At 44.2% G+C, this 23,673-nt stretch overlaps 1 protein-coding gene across 1 annotated transcript in view; it reads right to left on the reverse strand.

Moving 5' to 3' along the window:
- LOC126203155 (lysosome membrane protein 2-like) overlaps positions 1–23,673 on the reverse strand; it is a 426,168-nt gene that overhangs the window by 289,766 nt on the left and 112,729 nt on the right. Inside the window, exon 2 of the mRNA XM_049937397.1 lies at positions 22,746–22,941. Within this exon, the coding sequence (XP_049793354.1) occupies positions 22,746–22,923 (178 nt within the window). The 5' untranslated portion in view covers positions 22,924–22,941. The remainder of the gene's footprint in view (positions 1–22,745; positions 22,942–23,673) is intronic.

Here is a 23,673-nt window from a genome sequence, read left to right on the forward strand (position 1 = left end):
TTCATCGGAAGTACATTCTGAAAAGACCAGGTTTCTATGTCTTTAACTAGAGTTAAAATTTAGATGTGTTGTTCGTGAAAAATATAAATATTTATTGAAAAGTGTGAAGACCACACAGTCTACGCGAGCAAAACAGCTCGTGCAAAGCTAGTAATTTATAATTATTTCATACCAACTGGCTGAAATATGATGAGCTGAAGTCAACCGCCGCAGTGAAAAAGATGCCACTGTGGCCTTGCAATGATCACAGAACGCTCAGCGGTGGCGGTTCTCCGACAGCCCCGCGACACCATCGTAGCGGTCATGTGATCTATTATTTTTCGTTCTGGGGTTTGTACATTTTGTGCTGTCCGCGCATCTTAATGGATGAAGTCAATGTTGCAGAATGTCAAGGCAAACACCTTTCACCGTCTAAATTTCCTAATTGTTAGTTTATTGGGATACCAGTCTCGGCGATGTTTACGCTATCTTCAGGCCCCTATATCGACTGGACCAAAGGTGGGAATCTTCCTCCACATCGCTCAGGAGTCCTGAAGATGACTTAATACATCGCCAGAACTGGTGGCCCAATAAAATAATTTGGGAATTTAGGTGGTTGCAAAGTGTTTGGTTTGACATTCCGTACTGAACAGCTGAGGTCCCGCAACCATCTATGGAAAGATGGACACACAGATTGAAGATCTCTGTGGACAAGAAGTGAGGTCGAATTGACAGACTTGCATTAGGTAACTGAGCCACATGCAACTACTAGAGATCAGAAATGAGCTCCGCATACTCTGTTTACACTCGCCAGCGAGCCCTGTGACTTCATTTCCGAACGCTCCATGTCCCCGTAGACCCAAGTCTTACAGTCCGCCGCTACCTACTCGTCATCCGAGTCTGCCACGAGGCCAACGAGACATACAGGCTCCACAGGGAACTTCTCGCGTCACACTACGCTCCTTGCCGCGGGACCAACGAGATATACGGGACCTGCAGCGAACTTGGCACATTTCATGAACGGTTGGCTCTGTGCAGGGCCCGCGGGAAATCAGTATTTAACAGGAAACGTACCGACTATAGGTCTTAATTTTGTCGTATGCTGTCGAGAACTTTCATCTATTTAAAGGCGCAGTCAAGATTTACTAAACTCGCCTCAAATAGTTATTGACTCCCCGCCGGAGACGGCTGCTGACACTCTGAAAACCTGCAGTGTCACGTGCTGTGACTTCCGCGCCACGCAATGTTTTTCTCGTGGGCATCGGTATGCCCGCCATACACAGCGAAAGCTCGGTCCCGTGCAGGGCCCATGGGAAATAATGTCAGTGAAGAGGTCGTAACTTTGTTGTGTGTCATCAAGAGCTCTCATGTGTGTGAACAAGCAGTTTTTTTGTTGAACTCGTCTAAATTAGTAACTCGCTTTCCAATGCGAATATACAGACCAGCAGTGTCAAGCGGTGCAACGCACGCCCCAGGTCCCTTATACACTGAAGTGCCAAAGAAACTGGTAAACGTGCCTAATGTTGTGTAGGGCCTCCGCGACCACGCAGACGTGCCGCAACACAACGTTACATGAATTCGACTTATGTCTGAAGTAGTGCTGGAGGGAACTGACACCATGAATCCTGCACGGTGTCCATCAATCCGTAAGAGGACGAAGGGGTGGAGATCTCTTCGATGTTGCAAGGCATCCCAGATATGCTCGATGATGTATGTCTGGGGAGTTTGGTGGCCAGCGGAAATATTTGAACTAAGAAATGTGTTCCTGGAGAAACACTGTAGCAATTCTGGACATGTGGAGTGTCCCACTGTCCTGCTGGAAATTCCGAAGGACGTCGGAATGCACTGTGGACATAATGGATGCAGGTGATCAGACAGCATGCTTACGTTCGTGTCACCTGTCATTGGTATCTAGACGCATCAGAGGTCCCATGTATCAGTCCAACTGCGCACGCTCCACACCATTACAGAGACTCCACCCCTTTGAACAGTCCCCTGCTGACATACAGGGTCCATGGACTCATGACGACCTCTCCATACCCGTAGACGTTCATCCGCTCGATACTATTTGAAACGAGACTCGTCCGACCAGGCAACACGTTTCCACTCCTCAACAATCTAGTGTCGGTGTTGACGGGCCCAGGGGAGGCGTAAAGCTTTGTGTTGTGCAGTCGTCAAGGGTACACGAGTTGGCCATCAGATCCGAAAGCCCATATAGATGTTTAGTTGCATGGTTCGTACCCTGACACGTGTTGATGGTCCAGCATTGAAATCTGCAGCAGTTTTCGGAGGGGTTGCACTCCGGTCACGCTGAACGATCCTCTTCAGTCGTCGTTGCTCCCATTCTTGCAGGATCTTTTTCCGGCCGCAGTGATGTCGGATATTTGATGTTTTACCGGATTCCTTATATTCACGGTACACTCGTGAAATGGTCGCACGGGAAAATTGTTGTGAATTGGCAAGACAGCCAACCCACTATGAGAGGAAGCCGAAAGGCACGCGTTTTAGCTCACGCAGGCTGTCGTGAGGTCTGGAACAGGTCAAGGAAATGAGACTAGCAAAAAAGGACGTAGCTGTGGAATACTTAACTTTAATCCATAAATGGTGAACATCGCTCTTGACGGTACGTTTTACAGCATCAATAGTAACTGGTAATGGCGCCTTGCTAGGTCGTAGCAAATGACCTAGCTGAAGGCTATGCTAACTATCGTCTCGGCAAATGAGAGCGTATTTTGTCAGTGAACCATCGCTAGCAAAGTCGGCTGTACAACTGGGGCGAGTGCTAGGAAGTCTCTCTATACCTGCCGTGTGGCGGCGCTCGGTCTGCAATCTCTGATAGTGGCGACAAGCGGGTCCGACGTATACTAACGGACCGCGGCCGATTTAAAGGCTACCACCTAGCAAGTGTGGTGTCTGGCGGTGACACCACAAAAATCACACACCATCGCTACCTCTGATACCTCGGAGATGCTTTGTCCGATCGTTCGTACGCCGAATACACATCACTTAAAACACACTTAAACCTTGATAACCTGCCACTGTAGGAGCAGTAACCGATCCAACAACTGTGCCAGACACACCTATATCTTTCCGCAGGAGCTCTGATTTCCCTTATTTTATCTTTGTGATCGTTCCTCCCTATGTAAGTCGGTGTCAACAAAATATTTTCGCATTCGGAGGAGAAAGTTGGTGATTGGAATTTCGTGAGAAGATTCCGTCGCAACGAAGAACGCCTTTCTTTTAATGAGGTCCATCCCTAATTCTGTATGATTGCTGTGACTCTCTTCCATATTTCGCGATAATACAAAACGTGCTGACTTTCTTTGAACTTTTTCGATGTACTTAGTCCTATCTGTAAGGATCCCACACAGCACAACAGTGTTCTAAAAGTGGACGGTCAATCGTCTGTAGGCAGTCTCCTTAGCAGGTCTGTTACATTTTCTAAGTGTCCTGCCAATAAAACGCAGTCTTTGGTTAGCCTTCCCCACAACGTTTTGTGTGTGTTCCTTCCAATTTAAATTGTTCGTAATTGTAATAACATGGTATTTAGTCGAAATGAAGGCTTTTAGATTAGACCGATTTATCGTGTGAACGAAGTATAACGAGTTCCTTTCAGCACTCATGTGAATGACCTCACACTTTTCGTTATTTAAGGTCAACTGCCACTTTTCGCACCATTCCGATATTTCTTCTAAATCGTTTTGCAGTTTGTTTTGATCTTCTGATGACTATTAGTCGATAAACGACAGCGTCATCTGCAAACAACAGAAGACGGGTGCTCAGATTTTCTCCCAAGTCGTTTATATAGAGGAACAGCAAAGTGCCTATAACACTACCTTGGGGGACGCCAGAAATCGCTTCGGTTTTACTCGATGACTTTCCGTTAATTACAACGAACTGTGACCTCTGACAGGAAATCACAGATCCAGTCATAACAGACGATATTCCATAAACACGCAATTTCACTAAGAGCCGCTTGTGTGGTACAGTGTCAAAAGCCTTCTGGAAATCCAAAAATACGGGATCGATCTGAAATCCCGTGTCAATAATAAGTTAGGGAAATTAATTGTAAGCTACGGAACTTGCTGTTAGCCAATAAACCCAACGTGCCACAGAGTGGTTGGATACTGATCTAGTGGGTGGGGGGGGGGGGGGGGAGAGGACCAAACAGTGAGGTCATCTGTCCCATCGCATTACGGATGGGGATGGAAACTGACCGTGCTCTTTCCAAGGAACTATCTCGGCATTTACCTGAAGCTATGTAGGGAAATCACGGAAAACCTGAGTCAGGATGGCCGAACGCGGGTTTGAACCGCCGTCGTCCTGAATGAGAGTCCAGTGTGCTAACCACTGCGCCACCTGGCTCGGTGAATACAGAGAGAGCGCCCTTTTTTGTCGCAAGGATGTAACAGTGACGTTCCCTCTTGCCCAATTTTCATTTGAAGTCGCACGTATGTTTTTAATGGTGGAAGTGTAGTAAACAAGAGTGCTACCTCTTTTTTGCACTGGACGAAATTTGTATGTTTTTCGTCTGAAGCATGGACGTAGCGCGACACTTATTCCAGATATCACTACTCCCCTAATGAAACACATTTGCAGGTCTGTACTTAAGGTCAATTTTTGTCTTATACACTCCCCAGTCTCACAAAAAACAGCTTCGTTGAAGGCCATCTGATCGCGAGATTCGGTCATTCCGCCTTCTCAGCGCTGGTACTAATCTTCACATATTAACAGTATGTCAGGCGCGACGGCAGTGCCACAGTTTCTGACTCGTCATACTCACAGAACTAGAACAGGAACGAAGGAAGTCTGTTAGCACTAATGCAACAGCGTCACCTTCACTTGTGAAGTATGCAACCCGCAACACTAGATTCTTCCTTTGTTTCTGATTTCTAGTAACTATTATAACCAGAATTTATACATCTACGCATTTTACTGTTTAACGTCCCGCAAAGCGTTTCTCTGTCTCCATGTGAAGGCTGATCTCAGGGACAGCTGTAGGATTTTGGAACAGTTTTCGTTGCTAGATACACTGAATAGGCAACGCAGTAGCTTGGCCGCTTCTTTCACTGACATAAGATATCGCTGTAAACAACGCTTACATACGGAAGGCAGAACATTCGCACCTCTTGAGAACTTCTTAGATCGTTTCAGTCATATGGAAGTGATGTTATTCAGTTGTCTAGAGTGGTTCTCTTTACTTCCATCGTAACTCTACGAAATGGCCCGTTAACAAAACGACCGCTGTGCCACCCAAGTCTTCGGGTCGTACATACTCACAGCTACACCTGCGAAGCTGGGGCGGGTCTCTAGTCACGGATAGAACAACAACAGTTCTACGGCTATGTCAGAAATACGCAAATAGTAAAAACTTTGTGGTTACAATTAAAGCACAGCTACTCACAGGTCCAGTGTAGGCTGTAATTTCCGTATGTAATTGATTAGCAAAGGGACATGGGCAGAAAGTGTAAAACAAGTGACAAGAGCGTAACACTGTTTTTATTAACAGAATATGTTCAAGTATGGGCGCCGAAGACGTCGACAAGATGCTTTATCCGTAAAACAATTCGATGAACAGCTGCTCACCGCAGTTCTACTTCTGCATCGATAATCTGCAGTTCACTATAGCGTACGGGAGGGAGTGTACACCGTACCTCAAACACTCCCTTTACCGTTCCTCTCTCAAACAGAGCGACGAAGAAATGACCGTCTACATGCCTCAGTGCAAGTCCTAATTTCATTCATCTTCCTTGCCCTCGCTCGCAGTGTATGTTGAAGGCAATAAAATCGCTTTTGCAGTCAGCTTCAAATGCCGAATCTCTGAATTTTCTCAGTTGTGTTCCTCGAAAAAAATGTCGCATTCCCTCCAGGGATTCCCATTTGAGTTCCCGAAGCATCTGTATAACACCTGCGCGTTGTTTGAACCTACCAGTAGCCCGCCTCTGAGTTGCTTCGGTATGCCCCTTAATCCTACCAGGTACAGACCCCAACATTCGATAAGTACTTAAGAACAAGTCGCACCAGCGTCCTACATGCCGTCTCCTTTCCTACAATACTCCCGATAAACCGAAGTCGACCATTCGTCTTCCTTCCCACAACCATCACATGTTCGTCCCATTTCATATCGCTTTGCAAGGTTAATCCCAGATATTTATACTACGTGACTGTGTCAAGAAGGACACTAATGCTGTATCCGAACATTATGGGTTTGATTTACCTAGTCATACGCATTAGCTTACATTTAGAGCTAGATGCCCCTATCATATCAACTAGAAATTTTGTCTAAGTCCTATTGCGTCCTTCTAAAGCTCAAGTGGAATTTAAGCTACGTGGTCCTGTATACTAGCCTCCAGATGAGGTAGAGACCGTATGTGTCCCTGGTAAACGCATTCCTTTAGATACCCCAGAGCCGAAAGTCACGATTTCGCATCAGATGATTTTGCAAGCGACGCGTCTGGAAAACCTCTGGAGGTAACACGTTTGACGTAGGTTGCATTAAGTAGACATTTCACAGAGCAAGCTACAGGAGGTTTTGCCCCTTCTTTATTACAACAGTAGTTTTCACACAGTTGTGCTCCTCGAAAGCATCATCACGTGCTGTACAAGGTGGTCTATAGGTCGTACAGATATCACCGTACCCCTGAACGGCCCTCTGTGTGTATTCTCTTCAAAGAACTGACTAGGACTGTAGATGCTTGTGATTCCATACCATAGTCACAGAAGACGAGTGCAGCGGTTCTTCGAGCACAACACGCGGTTTATCAGTACCCCAGAGTAGACAGATTTGCATTTTCACTGCACCCTCTTGTCGAAAATGTGGCTCGTCGCTCCGTAGAATATTGTCCGACCACATATTTCCGTGCCAGAAATCAAAGAGCAAATTCAGTATGTTGCTGCGGATCATGAGGTTCAGTCGATGTACGGAACCTGTGTAAAATATTCCACAAAACTAGCCGTACTGTTGCCCACGAAATGGATTATTATCGTGACACTGCACGAGCTCTAGAACTGCCCAGCTCACGTATTCAATTACAGCAACAGCGACCTCGTCAATAGTATCCACTGGGACAGGAAGTCTTCTTCCAGTTCCCACACTAAGCTCACCCGTGTTTTCGAATTTCAGTATCGTCATCTTTAAATTATTTAACAGCACCGGACCCCTGTCATACCTTTCAGTCGGCGATGCTCTATCAATGCACCATTGTAGTTTCTGCCGTTCATGAAAAACAATTTTACTACCCGCGCACGGTCTCTCTCCTCGGTAGCATGGATGTCATACCGACATACAGCGCACAGCGCCTATTCGTACCTGGTCGTCACAACTGGAACTACCTTGTTTCCAGCGTCAATCGGTACCACCACCACTTCAGCGTATTTACCAAGTTTCGCTGCCATACGATCATTAGAGCCCACACTAGATCTCCATGAGTAACAGCGTTTTTACTTGTAACTACAAACCACACGGTACTTTCTTGAACAAAAGCGATCTTAAGCATCAATTACTCTTCAAACCATGCGTCAGAGACAGTGTAAGTCTTGAAACTGTGCTTCCTACACGATAGAGCTCTATACACCGCCAATGTGGTTACTACTGTGCTGTCTTTTTTCCTCACCAGCTGTACCACCACGTGGAGCACACACGCTGTCAGGTCACAGACCTGAGCCCCCCCCAATCTACTTTTCTCCCTCCCCACCAAAGATAAAATTATCTTCAATACACGACCGAGCTTCACCGCGGCATAGTGGGCGGACCTGTAACTACAGCTGGCAGTGATAATGGTCTGAGCGTCTCTAGGGGGCGCTGTTTAATCTAACCGTACGTCCGCGGTCGTCTGATAACATTACAACGATTTAATGCCCTCCTCGTCCTTCAAGCTTCGGGGAAAATGTACCCGCCCACAACCACATACTGTGGTTTTATTGAGTACAGATATATCTAACTTTACGGTAGACTTCAGCTTTTGTGGACAATGGAATAGACGTTAGCGTGGATATGAACAATATCGGTGTACATTTATTGTTCTTAATTCTTTTAGCTTAACAGCGTAGGTGACGAGTGCACTGAATACTAAATGGTGAAACTGCCTTCTCCTAGCTATGGTGTGATGAAAGCAACCTGCATGCAGCTTTTCAAGGTCTGCCAAGCAAATGGCACATGCAGTTCTTTTTATGACATCAGCTATACATGGCTGTTTAATTCTTTGTACTCAGAGTTGCTATTTACTCACATGTGGTGGTGGTGGTGGTGGTTGTTGTCTGCAGTCCAGAGACTGATTTAATGCAGCTCCCCATGCTACTCTGTTCTGGGCAAGCTGCTTCATCTCCATGTAAGTACTGCACCCTACATCCTTCTGAATCTGTTTAGTGTGATCATCTCTTGATCTCTCTCTACGATTTTTACCCTCCACGCTCCCATCCAATACTAAATTGGTGATCCCTTGATGCCAGAGAATATGTCCTACCAACCGATCCCTTCTTCTAGTCAAGTTGTGCCATAAATTTCTCTTCTCCCCCATTCTATTAATACCTCATTAGTTATGTGATCTACCCATCTAAACTTCAGAATTCTTCTGTAGCACAACATTTCGTAAGCTTCTATTCTCTTCTTGTCTGAACTATTTATCGTCCACGTTTCACTTCCATACATGGCTACACTCTATACAAATACTTTCAGAAACGACTTCCTGACAAATCTATACTCTATGTTAACAAATTTCTCTTCTTCAAAAACGCTCTTCTTGCCGTTGCCACTCTACATTTTATATCTCCTCTACTTCGACCATCAGTTATTTTGCTCCCCAAATAGCAAAACTCCGTTACTACTTTGTCATTTCCTAATCTAATTCTTTCAGCATCACCCGTCCTAATTCGACTACATTCCATTATCCTTGTTTCGCTTTTGTTGATGTTTATCTTATAGCCTCCTTTCAAGGTACTGTCCATTCGTTCAACTGCTCTTCCAGGTCCTTTGCTGTCTCACAGGATTTCTTCTCCATGGATTTTAATTCCTACTCCAAATTTTTCTTTTGTTTCCTTTACTGCTTGTTCAATATACAGCTTGAATAACATCGGGGAGAGGCTACAACCCTGTCTCACTCCCTTCCCAACCACTGCTTCCCTTTCATGCCCCTCGACTCTTACAACTGCCATCTGGTTTCTGTACAAATTGTAGAAATCCTTTCGCTCCCTATATTTGACTCCTGCCACCTTCAGAACTTCCAAGAGAGTATTCCAGCAAACATTGTCAAAATCTTTCTCCAAGTCCAAAAATGCTAGAAACATAGGCTTGCCTTTCCTTTATCTTCTAAGATAAGTCGTAGGGCCAGTATTGCGTTGTGTGTTCCAACATTTCTACGGAATCCAAACTGATCTCCCCGAGGTCGGCTTCTACCAGTTTTTCCATCCGTCTGTAAAGAATTCGTGTTAGTATTTTGCAGACGTGACTTACTAAACTGATAGTTCAGTAATTTTGACACCTGCCAACACCTTTCTTCGGGATTGGAATTATTGTTGTGTTGTTTAAGTCTGAGGGTATTTCGTCTGTCTCATACATCTTGCTCACCATATGGCAGAGTTTTGCCAGGGCTGGCTCTCCCAAGGCTATCAGTATTTCTAATGGAATGTTGTCTACTTCCGGTGCGTTGTTTCGACTTAGGCCCAAGTTAAAATAAGCAGCTTGCATACAGATTTACTTGTGTGCTGAATATACGATTCTCTTATTTTCGTTATTTAAAACTAATTAATATATTGGCGCTGCTTAATTTGTTCCAGATGTAATGTCATATTAGAGTGATGTACTGTTGGGGGTTACAAAGTGGAGTGTAATAGTTCCGTAAGTGGTGTGCGAGGAGGGAAGGAGTATTGACATATTTTAGTGATGGCTGCATGGCATCTTACTGCGAAGATGTGATTATAGCCATCAATTAAAAATCTTTTGACCTTAGAGCATTAATGTTTTTCAGTTCTTTATTTGTTGGAAGGTAGAAGCCAAGGTCCCACTTTCAAGTCGTCTCTGGCACACAGTTTTGATCTGCCAGGAAGTTTTTCAAGAATTAAGTGAACGCATGCTCCTTGGCACACATCGCTTTGCACCTGATAGTACTTTGTCCAGGAAAGGAAGGCAACCGTTGTGAACGTGCCGATGTCGATACAGCTACCCTTAACCGTCTTAAGCTGAGAATGACCCCCCAGTTGAGGACCGTGGTGAGAATTTAGCGTATGCAGAGAATGACGCTTAGATAGTTTGTTGACTCGGTTCATGGAATGAAGAAGTAATAGTCGGGACGCGGACAGATTAGCGCGAATAGGAGCGCGGAGAATTTGTTCTGCGATTATTATGGTGCAATTCGGAGCAGTATCTTCTTTACGGCGATCGCAAGAGATAAATAGGGTAACAGCAAACTGAAGTGAAAATGGGAATAGTGTTAATCTGCAGTTTCTCTGTGTGGTATTAGATATATTCAAGATATAAAACCGGTGTTAATCATTAAATGTTCATTTTTAAGATCCAGTTTTAACGTAATTTGTTCACGAAGTCATATCGGCACTATAGATTGAGGGGACACTTATTACATAAGCAATTTGTTCTGGAAGTTTGTGCAATGATACGTGTAGATCTGATTTAAGTTGACCAGAAATTTTGTCTACCGATAGTCCAATGCCAAATAAATCTGACAGCGAACAATAGATCAAAAGTCATACTGAGCCAATTAACAGTTTATAAAATTGTCGGAAGGCAGGAGAAGTTGCAATCACTCCACGTGTATTTTAACCTCCATACACGTTTCTCAGTTCAGTCACCGTTCCGTACGAAGTGGTGTAGGTGACGTACAGTGTACTGCTCAAGCCTTCCCACCGATGACCGCGCTACATAAGATGATTGTTCCTTGGATTACCTCAGTGAATTTGCTCGTAGGGTTTCCTCCTACCAGTACACTATGACGCTCTCATGTGTGTCCCCAAAAGAACATCAAGTAGCCCATTGATTTCTTAAGAAGCTGCAAGCACGCAACCTGTGTTTCTAATTAGTGTTGCTGATAACCAGCGTCTCTGAAACAAGTCCAGGGATGCCATTAAGATGCAATTATTTATCAACAGGGTAAAGTATTAACAGTTCATCGTCATGGACTCATTCTTTTCATGAAGTTAATCAGTTCCGAGTACATAATACAGCCGAATAATTTTAATGAACTGTATATGAGTACACTGTATCGCCGACCAGCGAGTTCGGTGTGCAGCCGAAATCTCTTGCTTACACTTCGTAACCCTTCGTACATCTTGGGTAAGTTAATAATAGTCATTTGTTTATGGAATTTACAGGCTGATTATATAGCATTAATGTTGTGATTGAGCCCTCATGATATGTAGGCTTCTGCTAGTACCTGCTGTCAAAAGAGGCCTTTAATCAATGTTTAATAATGTAAAATCGGCGCTTCTGAAAGGACACATTGTTTCCCACACATCTTTACTGTCGAATAAGATACGTCCTCAGGGTTCGCGTTTCCTCTCCACTTTCGTGATTCACCGTCGTGCCGTACGATCGGATTGCTCCTCTGTCTCCATGGGAAGCGGTTTCCTGATCACAGGTACTTTATTCTGCAGAACTGATTAATGCAGCGAATTTATTCGTATATCTGTCGATTTTGAGGATTCTCCTCAAAACAAGGTACACCTCACAAAAATTAAGTTTTTCTCACTTCCACGGAGCAACAGCCAGTGAAATCACACCACCGTTTTCTTAAAGAATCTAGCTCACTCTTATGAAATAGCTTCAAACCCTTGATTACAATTGAGTTAATGCGTTTTAAATTGTATGTTAATCGTGCTGGAAGTCGCTAGGTGCTTTCAACCTCAAATACTGTGTGAACACAGTGAGGGTAATTTGCGCGCCATGTTTACGCTACCTCAATAGATACTCACCGTTTGCAATTTTGTAAAACCACCTGGGGTTCCTACCGTGAGCCGGACAAGCTAGTGCCAAGGCTGCCAGGTCGTTGAGCAATCACAATGAATTTTATTATCCGACCCTACTGAAAATTAGACAAACGCCCGTCTCCCTGGAAGATGGGATGGGAGTGCCAACACCTGTCTTATACCGTGTCTAGTGATATACACAGAAAAAACTGGACTGCGGTGGAGCAATGAAACAAAGAAAGCCATATATTCTCTTATGACGGTACCAGAGGATTCTTGGACTGTCATCAAAGACGCAGAAGTAGTAAGAGTATGTGTGGGAAGGCAGAGGAACACACATCGATAAGAACGGGGCAGAATGACTGTTGCTCGATTAGACGAGCCAACCAAACCAGGACGACCACTCACCGCCCTAGCCACCCCTCCGCTGACTCCTAAAGGGCGAACCGCTAAAAACGTGCAAGTGTTGTAGCTTGCGCCATTCCGGCCGTTGTAGATCAGGAAACTGGAATATAAATTACGAATATCAGCAATGTACAGGGGTGACACTATCAGAAGACGGCAAAGTAAGATATTACTGGAACGTCGTTACCCAGTTTTTTCCGCAAATATTCCGCGAAATTGGTCTAGAAATCTTACATTCACGTAAATTATTACGCTTGGCGCTTTGGTATGTCGAACCGGAAATTTTTCTCGTTATAGTCGTGGATTTGTGATTGATCTTACTAAATTACTCCAATGAATAGGCACACAAGGCAACGCATTTGAAATACAGCTTTGTCTCCGTTATTCTGTACCAACATGTCACCTCTTATGAAGAGAGGTCGGTAGGTAGGTGGACAGACATAGCAATACATTTTAAATTAGTGTCAATATCTGGTAATGTTTTGTCTATATCTAAAATGCATAGAAAGAAATACACGTCAACCACTTTCTTCCTGTTCAAAACTTCTGTTTCGAAATTTCCTGGTGCCGTCCAGGAATGTATCTTGATTGAATGACAAAAGCACGATCAAAATTTCGTCGCTTTTGCTATGAATTGGAAACCGTTTACTCCTATGATTTGGGAAAAAAGAACCGTGCTCTACGAACAGCCAAGCCCTGTAACAGCCCGTACAACTTACTAGGATAGGTAATGAATGGTTGGAAGGATGACATGTTCCGAAGTAAGAGGCAGTTTAGTTTCACCGCTGTTCTATGTGCGTTAATGCCGCATGACCAACTTTGCAAGAAATCCAAGAACTATCAGTGATTAATTACTTTAGCATGCATTCAGAAGGTAATGTCCACTATCTTTTAATGATTGGAAAACCTGTTTACGTTCAGATGTCTGAAAATTCACAGCCAATCAATAATGTAACTAATTATTCAATCGTGATACATTGGCCGAGACACTTGAAAGGTGAGCATGTTTAATCCGGAGGTTTAGTAGGGAAACACGTGAGGACCATAGCTGTCGTCCTACATGCTTTCTAAAGAACTGAGGTACGGCGACGTCAGAGGACGGCATTAGGATTCACGATTCCCTGTCAGAAAGTCACCGTTCGTAGTAACAGAAAAGACATCGAATGAAACATAAGAAATGTCAGGCTTTCTCCAAGGAAGTGTTATAGGTCCTCTGCCATTTCTGCTCTTAGTAAATTTTCTAGTTTAGATGACTTTCTGAGCTGCCCTACTACATTGCTTGCAAACGGCTCTGTCCCTTACAGTCTTCTTAAGCCATCAGATGTTCAAAACCGATTGCAAAATGATTTAGAGAAGGTATCTGTAGAGCGAACACTGGTAACTGGCTCTATGTAATGAGAAATGTAGAATCCTCCACATGACTTGTAAGACGAATCCGCTAAATCTCTGTTGCGCGATAAACTACAAAAATCTGAAGCTGTGAATTCAACTAAATACTTACCGATTACAATGACGAAAAATTTAAATTTGAACGGTCACGTAGATTATGTTATGAGGAAAGCAAACCAAATACTGCGATTTATTCGCAGAACACGTAGGAAATGCACCGTTTAACTAAGGAGATTGCTTACACTGCGATTGTCCGCCTTCTGAAGTACCGCTGTGCGGGGTTCACATCACATAGTATTGAAGGACATCGAGAAAGGTTAAAAGAACAACAGCTCTTTTCGTATTATCGTGAAACAGAAGAGTGTGCCACGGATATGATACGCGGATTGTAGTGGCAATCATTACAACAAAGCCCTTTTTCGTTGCGGTAGGATTTTTTCATGAAGTTCCAGTCACCTCAGAGTGAGAAACTACTTTGTTGGCATTCACCTACATAGGGAGAAATGATTATATTAATAAAATAAGAGCTCGCACGGAAAGAGGTGTGTGTTCCTTTTTCCCTGCGCACTGTTGGAGAGTGAAGGAAAAGACAAATAGCTTGAACGTGGTTCGATGAACGTTCTGCCAGGCACTTACCTGAATAGCCGAGTAAGCATGTCGCTGAGAAAGCCAGAAAGGTATATGGACGTACTAGAAACACTATTTCATAGATAATATCACGCATATGAACTCAACAACTGACGTGCTCAATGTATCTGTTTCTGAAGTAGTAGTTAATATTCTTGGTTGAGTTACAAGCTACAAATGTAAAATTATTACTGCAGAGCTGAAGCTAATACAATATTCTGTGCAAATATTGAACCCAGGACGCTGACACCCCGTACCAGATTTTTTAGTAAAAACAGCACAGTGGGGGCATTCTTTTGTTTCCACGTATTTGTAGAGACTTTCGTCCCAATTTGATTATTAAATAGCAAACTGTTCCATATGATAATTTTTTCCTAGCACGAGACGAAATGCAATGAAGGATGTTAACCAACTTAGGTTTTGTAGGACCTATTTTTAAAAGCTTACGTCATTAATTCAGGTTGTTAACTGTTATTCAATTTATAATTTCATTTGTAAGAATGTAGCTGTCGTGTTTCATATCTAAATTCTCAGCATTTAATGACTTATCTCTCTTAAATCGAAATAGCACACCCAACATCTTTGTATAGGTCAGCTTCCATAATCATATACAAACCCACACATTTTTCTGTCTTGGCCATAACTTATTATTTGATGTTCTGATTATGTGTTTAGTCTAACTGCCACCATCGGTTCATGTACTTAAAAATATCAATACATTGTACTATTTGGCGATATGCAGTGTACGTACGTTTTTAAGAATTTGATCCGATTATGGCAGTTTGCCGAAACGCGTAATTAAAATGGGAAATAATACAGTTTTTGCCAAAACACAAAGAGTTGCGTGTTTGTTTTAAACTAGGCAATCGGTTCAAGAGTTGCGCTTGTGCTGTGACTTCTGGTTACTGGCGTCACAAATGACTGCAGAGGTTTGGACGACGAAAGTGGAAATTACAACCAATGAGAAGCCAGAGCACTGTGACTATATCGAAACTGAGATGAGGCTGTTTCCTGGCAGCGGTAAAATAACGTCTCGTTTCCATCGAGGTTCATGTGTCCGTGGTGTGTTGATATCGTGATTGATAGACTGTACCATCGATTATTGTCCGCCATTCTACGCATGGACCATAGGTAGTTTCAAGTTTTATAATGTTATTGTAAGTATTTTTTATTTTAATATTAGACTGTAAGAAGTGTTGGTTTTTTCTGCTTTGTGGTCTGAGCGTGGCAGTGACAGAAGAACCTGCCTGTCTGTCGTTAGGCAGCCATCGGTGCTGGTCTACGTTGGCGCAAAACCGACGGCCCTCTTCCTAAGCAGACTTCCCGAAACGTCTCTTCCAAACCTACATTACCAATGGAGATGAACGAAACAGGTATGTGGTATCGTCCAGAAGCACACATCGATACCCCAGATGTTAGCGAGGGCTGGCTGTAATACGCAGCTACATATAGGAGGCACTCCTGAAGACCACGTCTCCCGTCTCAGCACAGCTGCGCCCTCGCACCGAGGGTCAATGTAACAAAGCAGAGCATGGAAGCGCTCAGCTCCAGTTCACCACATCTAAGGTAGTGTAGGAGCAACGACTAGTTAAAGTTTCTGATGAAAAACGTTAGAGAATGCTGCATTTTTTAGTGCAAGATAACAGTATGTTAATCTGCACATGAAGTGATGCTCTTATATTCAATCACGGTTTTAAATTATCAAGCAATACTGTGGTGAAGAACCGTGTAAAAGTTAAGTAACTGCCAATTCGTTTATGATATAAAGGGAACCAATACATCATGTGTACTATTTTGCTGAGCCTTCTACCAGAGAAGTCTAAGAACACACAGCTGTGGCCGGGAGATGTAATTTCCTGTTATAATATGAATTTAATTTGGACCTACTGAAAATATGTATTCATTTCTAGTTTAGATGTAGTGAAAGTAACTGGTGATTTGTTAATATAGGTGACAAACGTAAGATATGGTTGTCACCGAGGCGTAATAATTGCTTTAATATATGAAATGTAAATAATGTTTATATATTGTAAGCCCACTTAAATATGGATTTAATCATGAGTGATCTGAACGAAAGTTCTTAAGTCAATTGAAGTCTTCGTGGCAGTGAAGCCTCATTTATTTCGTTTTGCATGAGGTGGTATGACAGTAGTAAAATCTCTGTATTGTCGAAATTGGTCCATTACTCCTATGAGATTTGGTTGATTTCATTTCACGACAGTTGCAGTGAAAGTGATTTTTTGGGCACCTTTTCAAGGCTAAAAGAACTTTATGTCCCATCTTAAAACAATGTGAAGGTAACGATGAAATAAGTTGCAATTGGCGGTTCGTAAACCAGACATCGTATTAACGATGGAAGCGTAACTTGTGCCAGCGATCATGCTGGTATCGCTGTATGTTATAGATTACGCTAAATGCAATATTAATGTGGAGAATCCCCGTACGCATCGGAGAACTGTAATAGCTCAAAGCATTTATTGAGAATGATGGTGCAGATTGAGTTTATGTATCATGGACTGATTAGAGACTATTTCGAAACTGAATATGACAGACCAGAGATAATTAACAGCACCAATTTCGAATGGCTATGCTCTGTAAGTTACTATACAAAAGAAATAAATACGGCAGCGATAATGCTACTTTCACATCTCAAATAGTACAACTGCTTTTAATAATAACGTTAAGCCCTCGACGACCGACCTTTAAGAGAGAACCTGCGAATTGATTAAAAATCTTCGTAACTACACAGCGTTTGTGACTGTGGTGCGAATTGTGTGTTACCGTATCGTAACTGACAGGCTGTACATTCCGTTATAGCGTAATAAATGCGACGGACCCCTCTAATGTGTAGCTGAACACTGAATGCTTGGAGTGTGTGTGTGTGTGTGTGTGTGTGTGTGTGTGTGTGTGTGTGTGTGTGTGTGTGTGTGTATTATGGGAATTAGGCCTTGGTCCAAGGTATATATCTGTACCTAACGGTTCGTGTTCTGATGTTGGAGAGGCAACCAGATGCTATGAAGCGACAAGAAGAAAGAGCTCTATCTCTTAAGAACTACCTTCAGAACAAACAGTAACCCTGGCAAAGAAATAAATACGACTCCACATCCTAAAAGGTCTGGTGATTTAAGTGGAAAGTAACTAAAATGAAAACTTTCGTCTATTCGTACAAAACCATCACAGATCGCATGAGCAAAGTACTAAGACGATATTGACAGTGCTTAAACCAACAAGGGCTGCAGATTCCTCGACTTGCGCCATAGGGTGGTCGGGTTTCGGGTTCCGCTGGATAGGTCAGGAGTCCACTACACGCAGTAAGCGGCTACACGGGTAGCAGGGGTTGTGTGGCTTGGACTGGGCGGTTCTTTAGGTTAGATGGCCTCGGGCAAGTACAGAAAGGGCAACAGCCTCAAAGGGTGCGGGGCAAAGTCAGGACATGCGGGGACCAAGCAGCAATCGGTATTGTAATTGTAAACTGTCGAAGCTGCATTGGTAAAGTACCGATCTTCAAGCGCTGATAGAAAGCACCGAAGTTGAAATCGTTATAGGTACAGAAAGCTGGCTGAAGCCAGAGATAAATTCAGCCGAAATTTTTACAAAGGCACAGACGGTGTTTAGAAAGGATAGATTGCATGCAACCGGTGGTGGCGTGTTTGTCGCTGTTAGTAGTAGTTTATCCTGTAGTGTAGTAGAAGTGGATAGTTCCTGTGAAATATTATGGGTGGAGGTTACACTCAACAACCGAGCTAGGTTAATAATTGGCTCCTTTTACCGACCTCCCGACTTAGCAGCATTAGTTGCAGAACAACTGAGGAAAAATTTGGAATACATTTCACATAAATTTTCTCAGCACGTAATAGTCTTAGGTGGAGATTTCAATTTACCAGATATAGACTGGGACACTCAGATGTTTAGACGGGTGGTAGGGACAGAGCATCGAGTGACATACTGAGTGCACTATCCGAAAATTACCTCGAGCAATTAAACAGAGAACCGACTCGTGGAGATAACATCTTGGACCTACTGATAACAAACAGACCCGAACTTTTCGACTCTGTATGTGCAGAACAGGGAATCAGTTATCATAAGGCCGTTGCAGCATCCCTGAATATGGAAGTTAATAGGAATATAAAAAAAGGGAGGAAGGTTCATCTGTTTAGCAAGAGTAATAGACGGCAGATTTCAGACTACGTAACAGATCGAAACGAAAATGTCTGTTCAGACACTGACAATGTTGAGTGTTTATGGAAAAAGTTCAAGGCAATCGTAAAATGCGTTTTAGACAGGTACGTGCCGTGTAAAACTGCGAGGGACGGGAAAAACCCACCGTGGTACAACAAAAAAGTTAGAAAACTACTTCGAAAGCGAAGAGAGCTTCACTCCAAGTTTAAACGCAGCCAAAACCTCTCATACAAACAGAAGCTAAACGATGTCAAAGTTAGCGTAAGGAGGGCTATGCGTGAAGCGTTCAGTGAATTCGAAAGTAATATTCTATGTACCGACTTAACAGAAAATCCGAGGAAGTTCTGGTCGTACGTTAAATCAGTAAGTGGCTCGAAACAGCATATTCAGACACTCCGGGATGATGATGGCATTGAAACAGAGGATGACGCGCGTAAAGCTGAAATACTAAACACCTTTTTCCAAAGCTGTTTCACAGAGGAAGACCGCACTGCAGTTTCTCCTCTAGATCCTCGCACAAACGAAAAAATGGCTGACATCGAAATAAGTGTCCAAGGAATAGAAAAGCAACTGAAATCGCTCAACAGAGGAAGTCCAATGGACCTGACGGGATACCAATTCGTTTCTACACAGAGTACGCGAAAGAACTTGCCCCCCCCTCCCCCCTTCTGACAGCCGTGTACCGCAAGTCTCTAGAGGAACGGAAGGTTCCAAATGATTGGAAAAGAGCACAGGTAGTCCCAGTCTTCAAGAAGGGTCGTCGAGCAGATGCGCAAAACTATAGACCTATATCTCTGACGTCGATCTGTTGAATTTTAGAACATGTTTTTTGCTGGAGTATCATGTCTTTTTTGGAAACCCAGAATCTACTCTGTGGGAATCAACATGGATTCCAGAAACAGCGATCGTGAGAGACCCAACTCGCTTTATTTGTTCATGAGACCCAAAAAATATTAGATACAGGCTCCCAGGTAGATGCTATTTTCCTTGACTTCCGGAAGGCGTTCGATACAGTTCCGCACTGTCGCCTGATAAACATTGTAAGAGCCTACGGAATATCAGACCAGCTGTGTGGCTGGATTGAAGAGTTTTTAGCAAACAGAACACAGCATGTTGTTATCAATGGAGAGACGTCTACAGACAAAGTAACTTCTGGCGTGCCACAGGGGAGTGTTATGGGACCATTGCTTTTCACAATATATATAAATGACCTAGTAGATAGTGTCGGAAGTTCCATGCGGCTTTTCGTGGATGATGCTGTAGTATACAGAGAAGTTGCAGCATTAGAAAATTGTAGCGAAATGGAGGAAGATCTGCAGCGGATAGGCACTTCGTGCAGGGAGTGGCAACTGACCCATAACATAGACAAATGTAATGTATTGCGAATACATAGAAAGAAGGATCCTTTATTGTATGATTATATGATAGAGGAACAAATACTGGTAGCAGTTACTTCTGTAAAATATCTGGGAGTATGCGTGCGGAACGATTTGAAGTGGAATGATCATATAAAATTGATTGTTGGTAAGGCGGGTACCAGGTTGAGATTCATTGGGAGAGTCCTTAGAAAATGTAGTCCATCAACAAAGGAGGTGGCTTAAAAAACACTCGTTCGACTTATACTTGAGTATTGCTCATCAGTGTGGGATCCGTACCAGATCGGGTTGACGGAGGAGATAGAGAAGATCCAAAGAAGAGCGGCGCGTTTCGTTACAGGGTTATTTGGTAACCGTGATAGCGTTACGGAGATGTTTAGCAAACTCAAGTGGCAGACTCTGCAAGAGAGGCATTCTGCATCGCGGTGTAGCTTGCTCGCCAGGTTTCGAGAGGGTGCGTTTCTGGATGAGGTATCGCATATATTGCTTCCCCCTACTTATACCTCCAGAGGAGATCACTAATTTAAAATTAGAGAGATTAGAGCACGCATGGAGGCTTTCCGGCAGTCGTTCTTCCCGCGAACCATACACGACTGGAACAGGAAAGGGAGGTAATGACAGTGGCACGTGGAGTGCCCTCCGCCACACCGTTGGGTGGCTTGCGGAGTAATGTAGATGTAGAAACAAGGTTTTTTATTATTTGATCACTACAGAAGATCTACAACCGCCACCTGCCACAGCAGGAGTGGAAAAAAATTCTTTACACAAGTGGTGAAGTGTACATACGAACCACAAAAGGAAGCTTGAACACTTGGCTTAATGAGCAGAACAGCAGTTGTCGAGAAGACAGGGACAAACCGGCTGTATCTTCCTGTCCCTCGCATTGATCACTCAATATCTGATGCTGTTCAGGCACTTTACATGCCCTAGCTGACCATGGCACTGACGCCGAGAAACTATGGTCTCGCCAATACTATGGCTTCATACAGATAAGTCAATTACTATGCTAGGATGTACTGAGAGGCGGTACAAATTCAAAAGCACAACAATTACTTTGACAGGAGAGGAGAAGGATTGATATTAGCAAAATGGTTGACCTTGATGTTAATAAAGCGAACAGCGCAAATTCTTCCTCGCACAAGTTGCATACAACACGTCGGCACGACTGCCCGTTCCTACGTGACGGTCTGGTGGCATCCAAGAACCGACTGCTGCTTATGTATGTACAATCAAATCGTCTTGCTGAGCTTGTTTACGTTTGAAACGGCTGAGTTTATAGCCTCTGATGTTGCCTCCAACATTTCAGGACTAAACGCTACGCACAGAAATGTACACTGCGAGACAAAATTAAAGGTTCACTTTTACGAACCTCTGTAAGCATAAAAACGCTTTTCTGTTTCGACGAAATCTGAATGTGTTCTGAAAGGTTTTGGATGGTCCCTAGCGCTTGCACCCCTCTATAACAGAGTAAAAATTAAGGTCGCGCAACTCCACAGACGGGTCAGGCAACTTTCAATTGGGTTGCAGCCCCACGATGTCGTTCAGGTAGTACTGATACGCTCACGGCTTCGCGTCAGTGGCGAACGTGTTTACGAACATCGTCCTATTGGTCATCTTGCTGCGAACTGTCGCTTTCGATCGCGAAGTGTGTGGCAATGAACGATCCTAGGGCATCTTCTTCTGAGGGCATCAGTCCCCTAGAACTTAGAACTACTTAAACCTAACTAACTTAAGGACATCACACACATCCATGCCCCAGGCAGAATTCGAACCTGCGACCGTAGTGGTCGCGTGGTTCCAGGCTGTGGCGCCTAGAACCGCTCGGCCACACCGGCCGGCAGGGCTTTTCATGTCTATAATGAGCGGCGATATGGTCACCCATATTATAGGGCGAAATTTCACCGCTGGTGTTATGGTTCTGAACTCTACGAGTATAGAAGAGGCGTCAAAAGAAGGGGGTGAAATGTACGTTAGAGTTTCGACCTTCCCATGGTGTGACACGTCCATGGTACCACTGAGCAGACCTGTCAAAATCTGATGCGAACGTGATAACGTGCAGTCACCTTACAGCTCAGATGAAGCTCTCGACTTTTTTTGTATCCGTCTGTCGACACCTATGTGTTTGAAGCGTTGCCGAGTCCGTGAGTTACTTCGCAAGGTGCCACGCTTTGGCACCGTTGCAGAGGAAGTAGTAAGCAGTTTTGAGCCAAATTTCAAACTTATCCATCGAAATGGAATACAGTAATAGGGCTTTGAGAACATGATCCTTTAATGTGGTTGCGGAATGTCCACTGGACCATAGATGATGCTTTTAAAGTTCACCGAGGGCTCAGTTATGGGCCGTGGAAGCTTGCATTGGGCGTTAAAGCCAGCCTGCAACATGAGAACTGTTCTGAAGATGACGCTGGGATAGAGGTCGAAACGAAGTACTAGAAATTCCGAGAGGAATATGGTGAGAACAATCCAGGTATGTTTCTCATCAATGGAAATGGCCACGAAAGCCTCATTACTTAAACAGGAGGCCGGCCGGCGTGGCCAAGCGGTTCTAGGCGCTACAGCCTGGAACCGCCCGATCGCTATGGTCGCAGGTTCGAATGCTGCCTCGGGCATGGATGTGTGTGATGTCCTTAGGTTAGTTAGGTTTAAGTAGTTCTAAGGTCTACGGGACTGATGACCTCAGCATATAAGTCCTATAGTGCTCAGAGCCATTTGAACATTAACAGGATGTTTTGCCGCTCCTCGCATACCACAGCCACATTAACACTTGCCGGCGGTTCCGAAGACGTACGAGAATAGCTGCCGCAAACCTGGGAACTAATTGGAGCGTGAAGTGGCGCACACGCGCCGCTACCGCAACCGCTGCGCTGGCTAACCTACCTGCGGCGGTGCAGAAGGTGCGCGCCCACGGCGGGCAGAAGTGCTGTCCGTGTCCGGGGCCGCCGCGGCCGCGCCCGCGCCGCCGCAGCCTGGGTCGCTCCGGCCTTTGCAGGTGGCGCTTCTCGTCCAGCAGCGCGCCGCACGACGAGTCCGTGGCGCTCGCGGTGTCGCTCTCCATCCTCAGGCAGCGCTACGCCTAGAAATCCAGAAGACAATCAGCAACATGGAGACTAACCCTAGTCGCCTGTAGTTACTACAGAAACAGTGTCCCGCAGACTTCAAGTAAGACTACGAGCTAGAAGTTGAAGACTGCACAAAATGTTAGTGTGAGGTGTCGGTTGAGGTTAGTGTGGTGTGGTGTCACCGCCAGACACCACACTTGCTAGGTGGTAGCCTTTAAATCGGCCGTGGTCCGTTAGTATACGTCGGACCCGCGTGTCGCCACTATCAGAGATTGCAGACCGAGCGCCGCCACACGGCAGGTCTAGAGAGACTTCCTAGCACTCGCCCCAGTTGCACAGCCGACTTTGCTAGCGATGGTTCACTGACAAATAGTGATAGTTAGCATAGCCTTCAGCATTTGCTACGACCTAGCAAGGCGCCATTACCAGTTACTATTGATGCTGTAAATCATGTACCGTCAAGAGCGATGTTCACAAATTATGGATTAAAGTTAAGTATTCCAGCAGCTATGTACGTTTTTTGTTAGTCTCATTTCCTTGACCTGTTCCAGACCTCACGCCAGCCTGCGTGAGCTAAAACGCGTGCCTTTCGGCTTCCTCTCATAGTGGGTTGGCTGTCTTGCCAATCGACAACAGTTAGGTACATACCACTATAATGCACAGGAACAGACTATGGTGGACAACAAAGTGAGAAAACATCCCAAATGATCATGCGAATTAATTTAAAACGAGGATACTGTCGCGTA

The sequence above is a fragment of the Schistocerca nitens genome, chromosome 9 (assembly GCF_023898315.1).
Source record: "Schistocerca nitens isolate TAMUIC-IGC-003100 chromosome 9, iqSchNite1.1, whole genome shotgun sequence".
Classification (NCBI taxonomy): Eukaryota; Metazoa; Arthropoda; class Insecta; order Orthoptera; family Acrididae; genus Schistocerca; species Schistocerca nitens.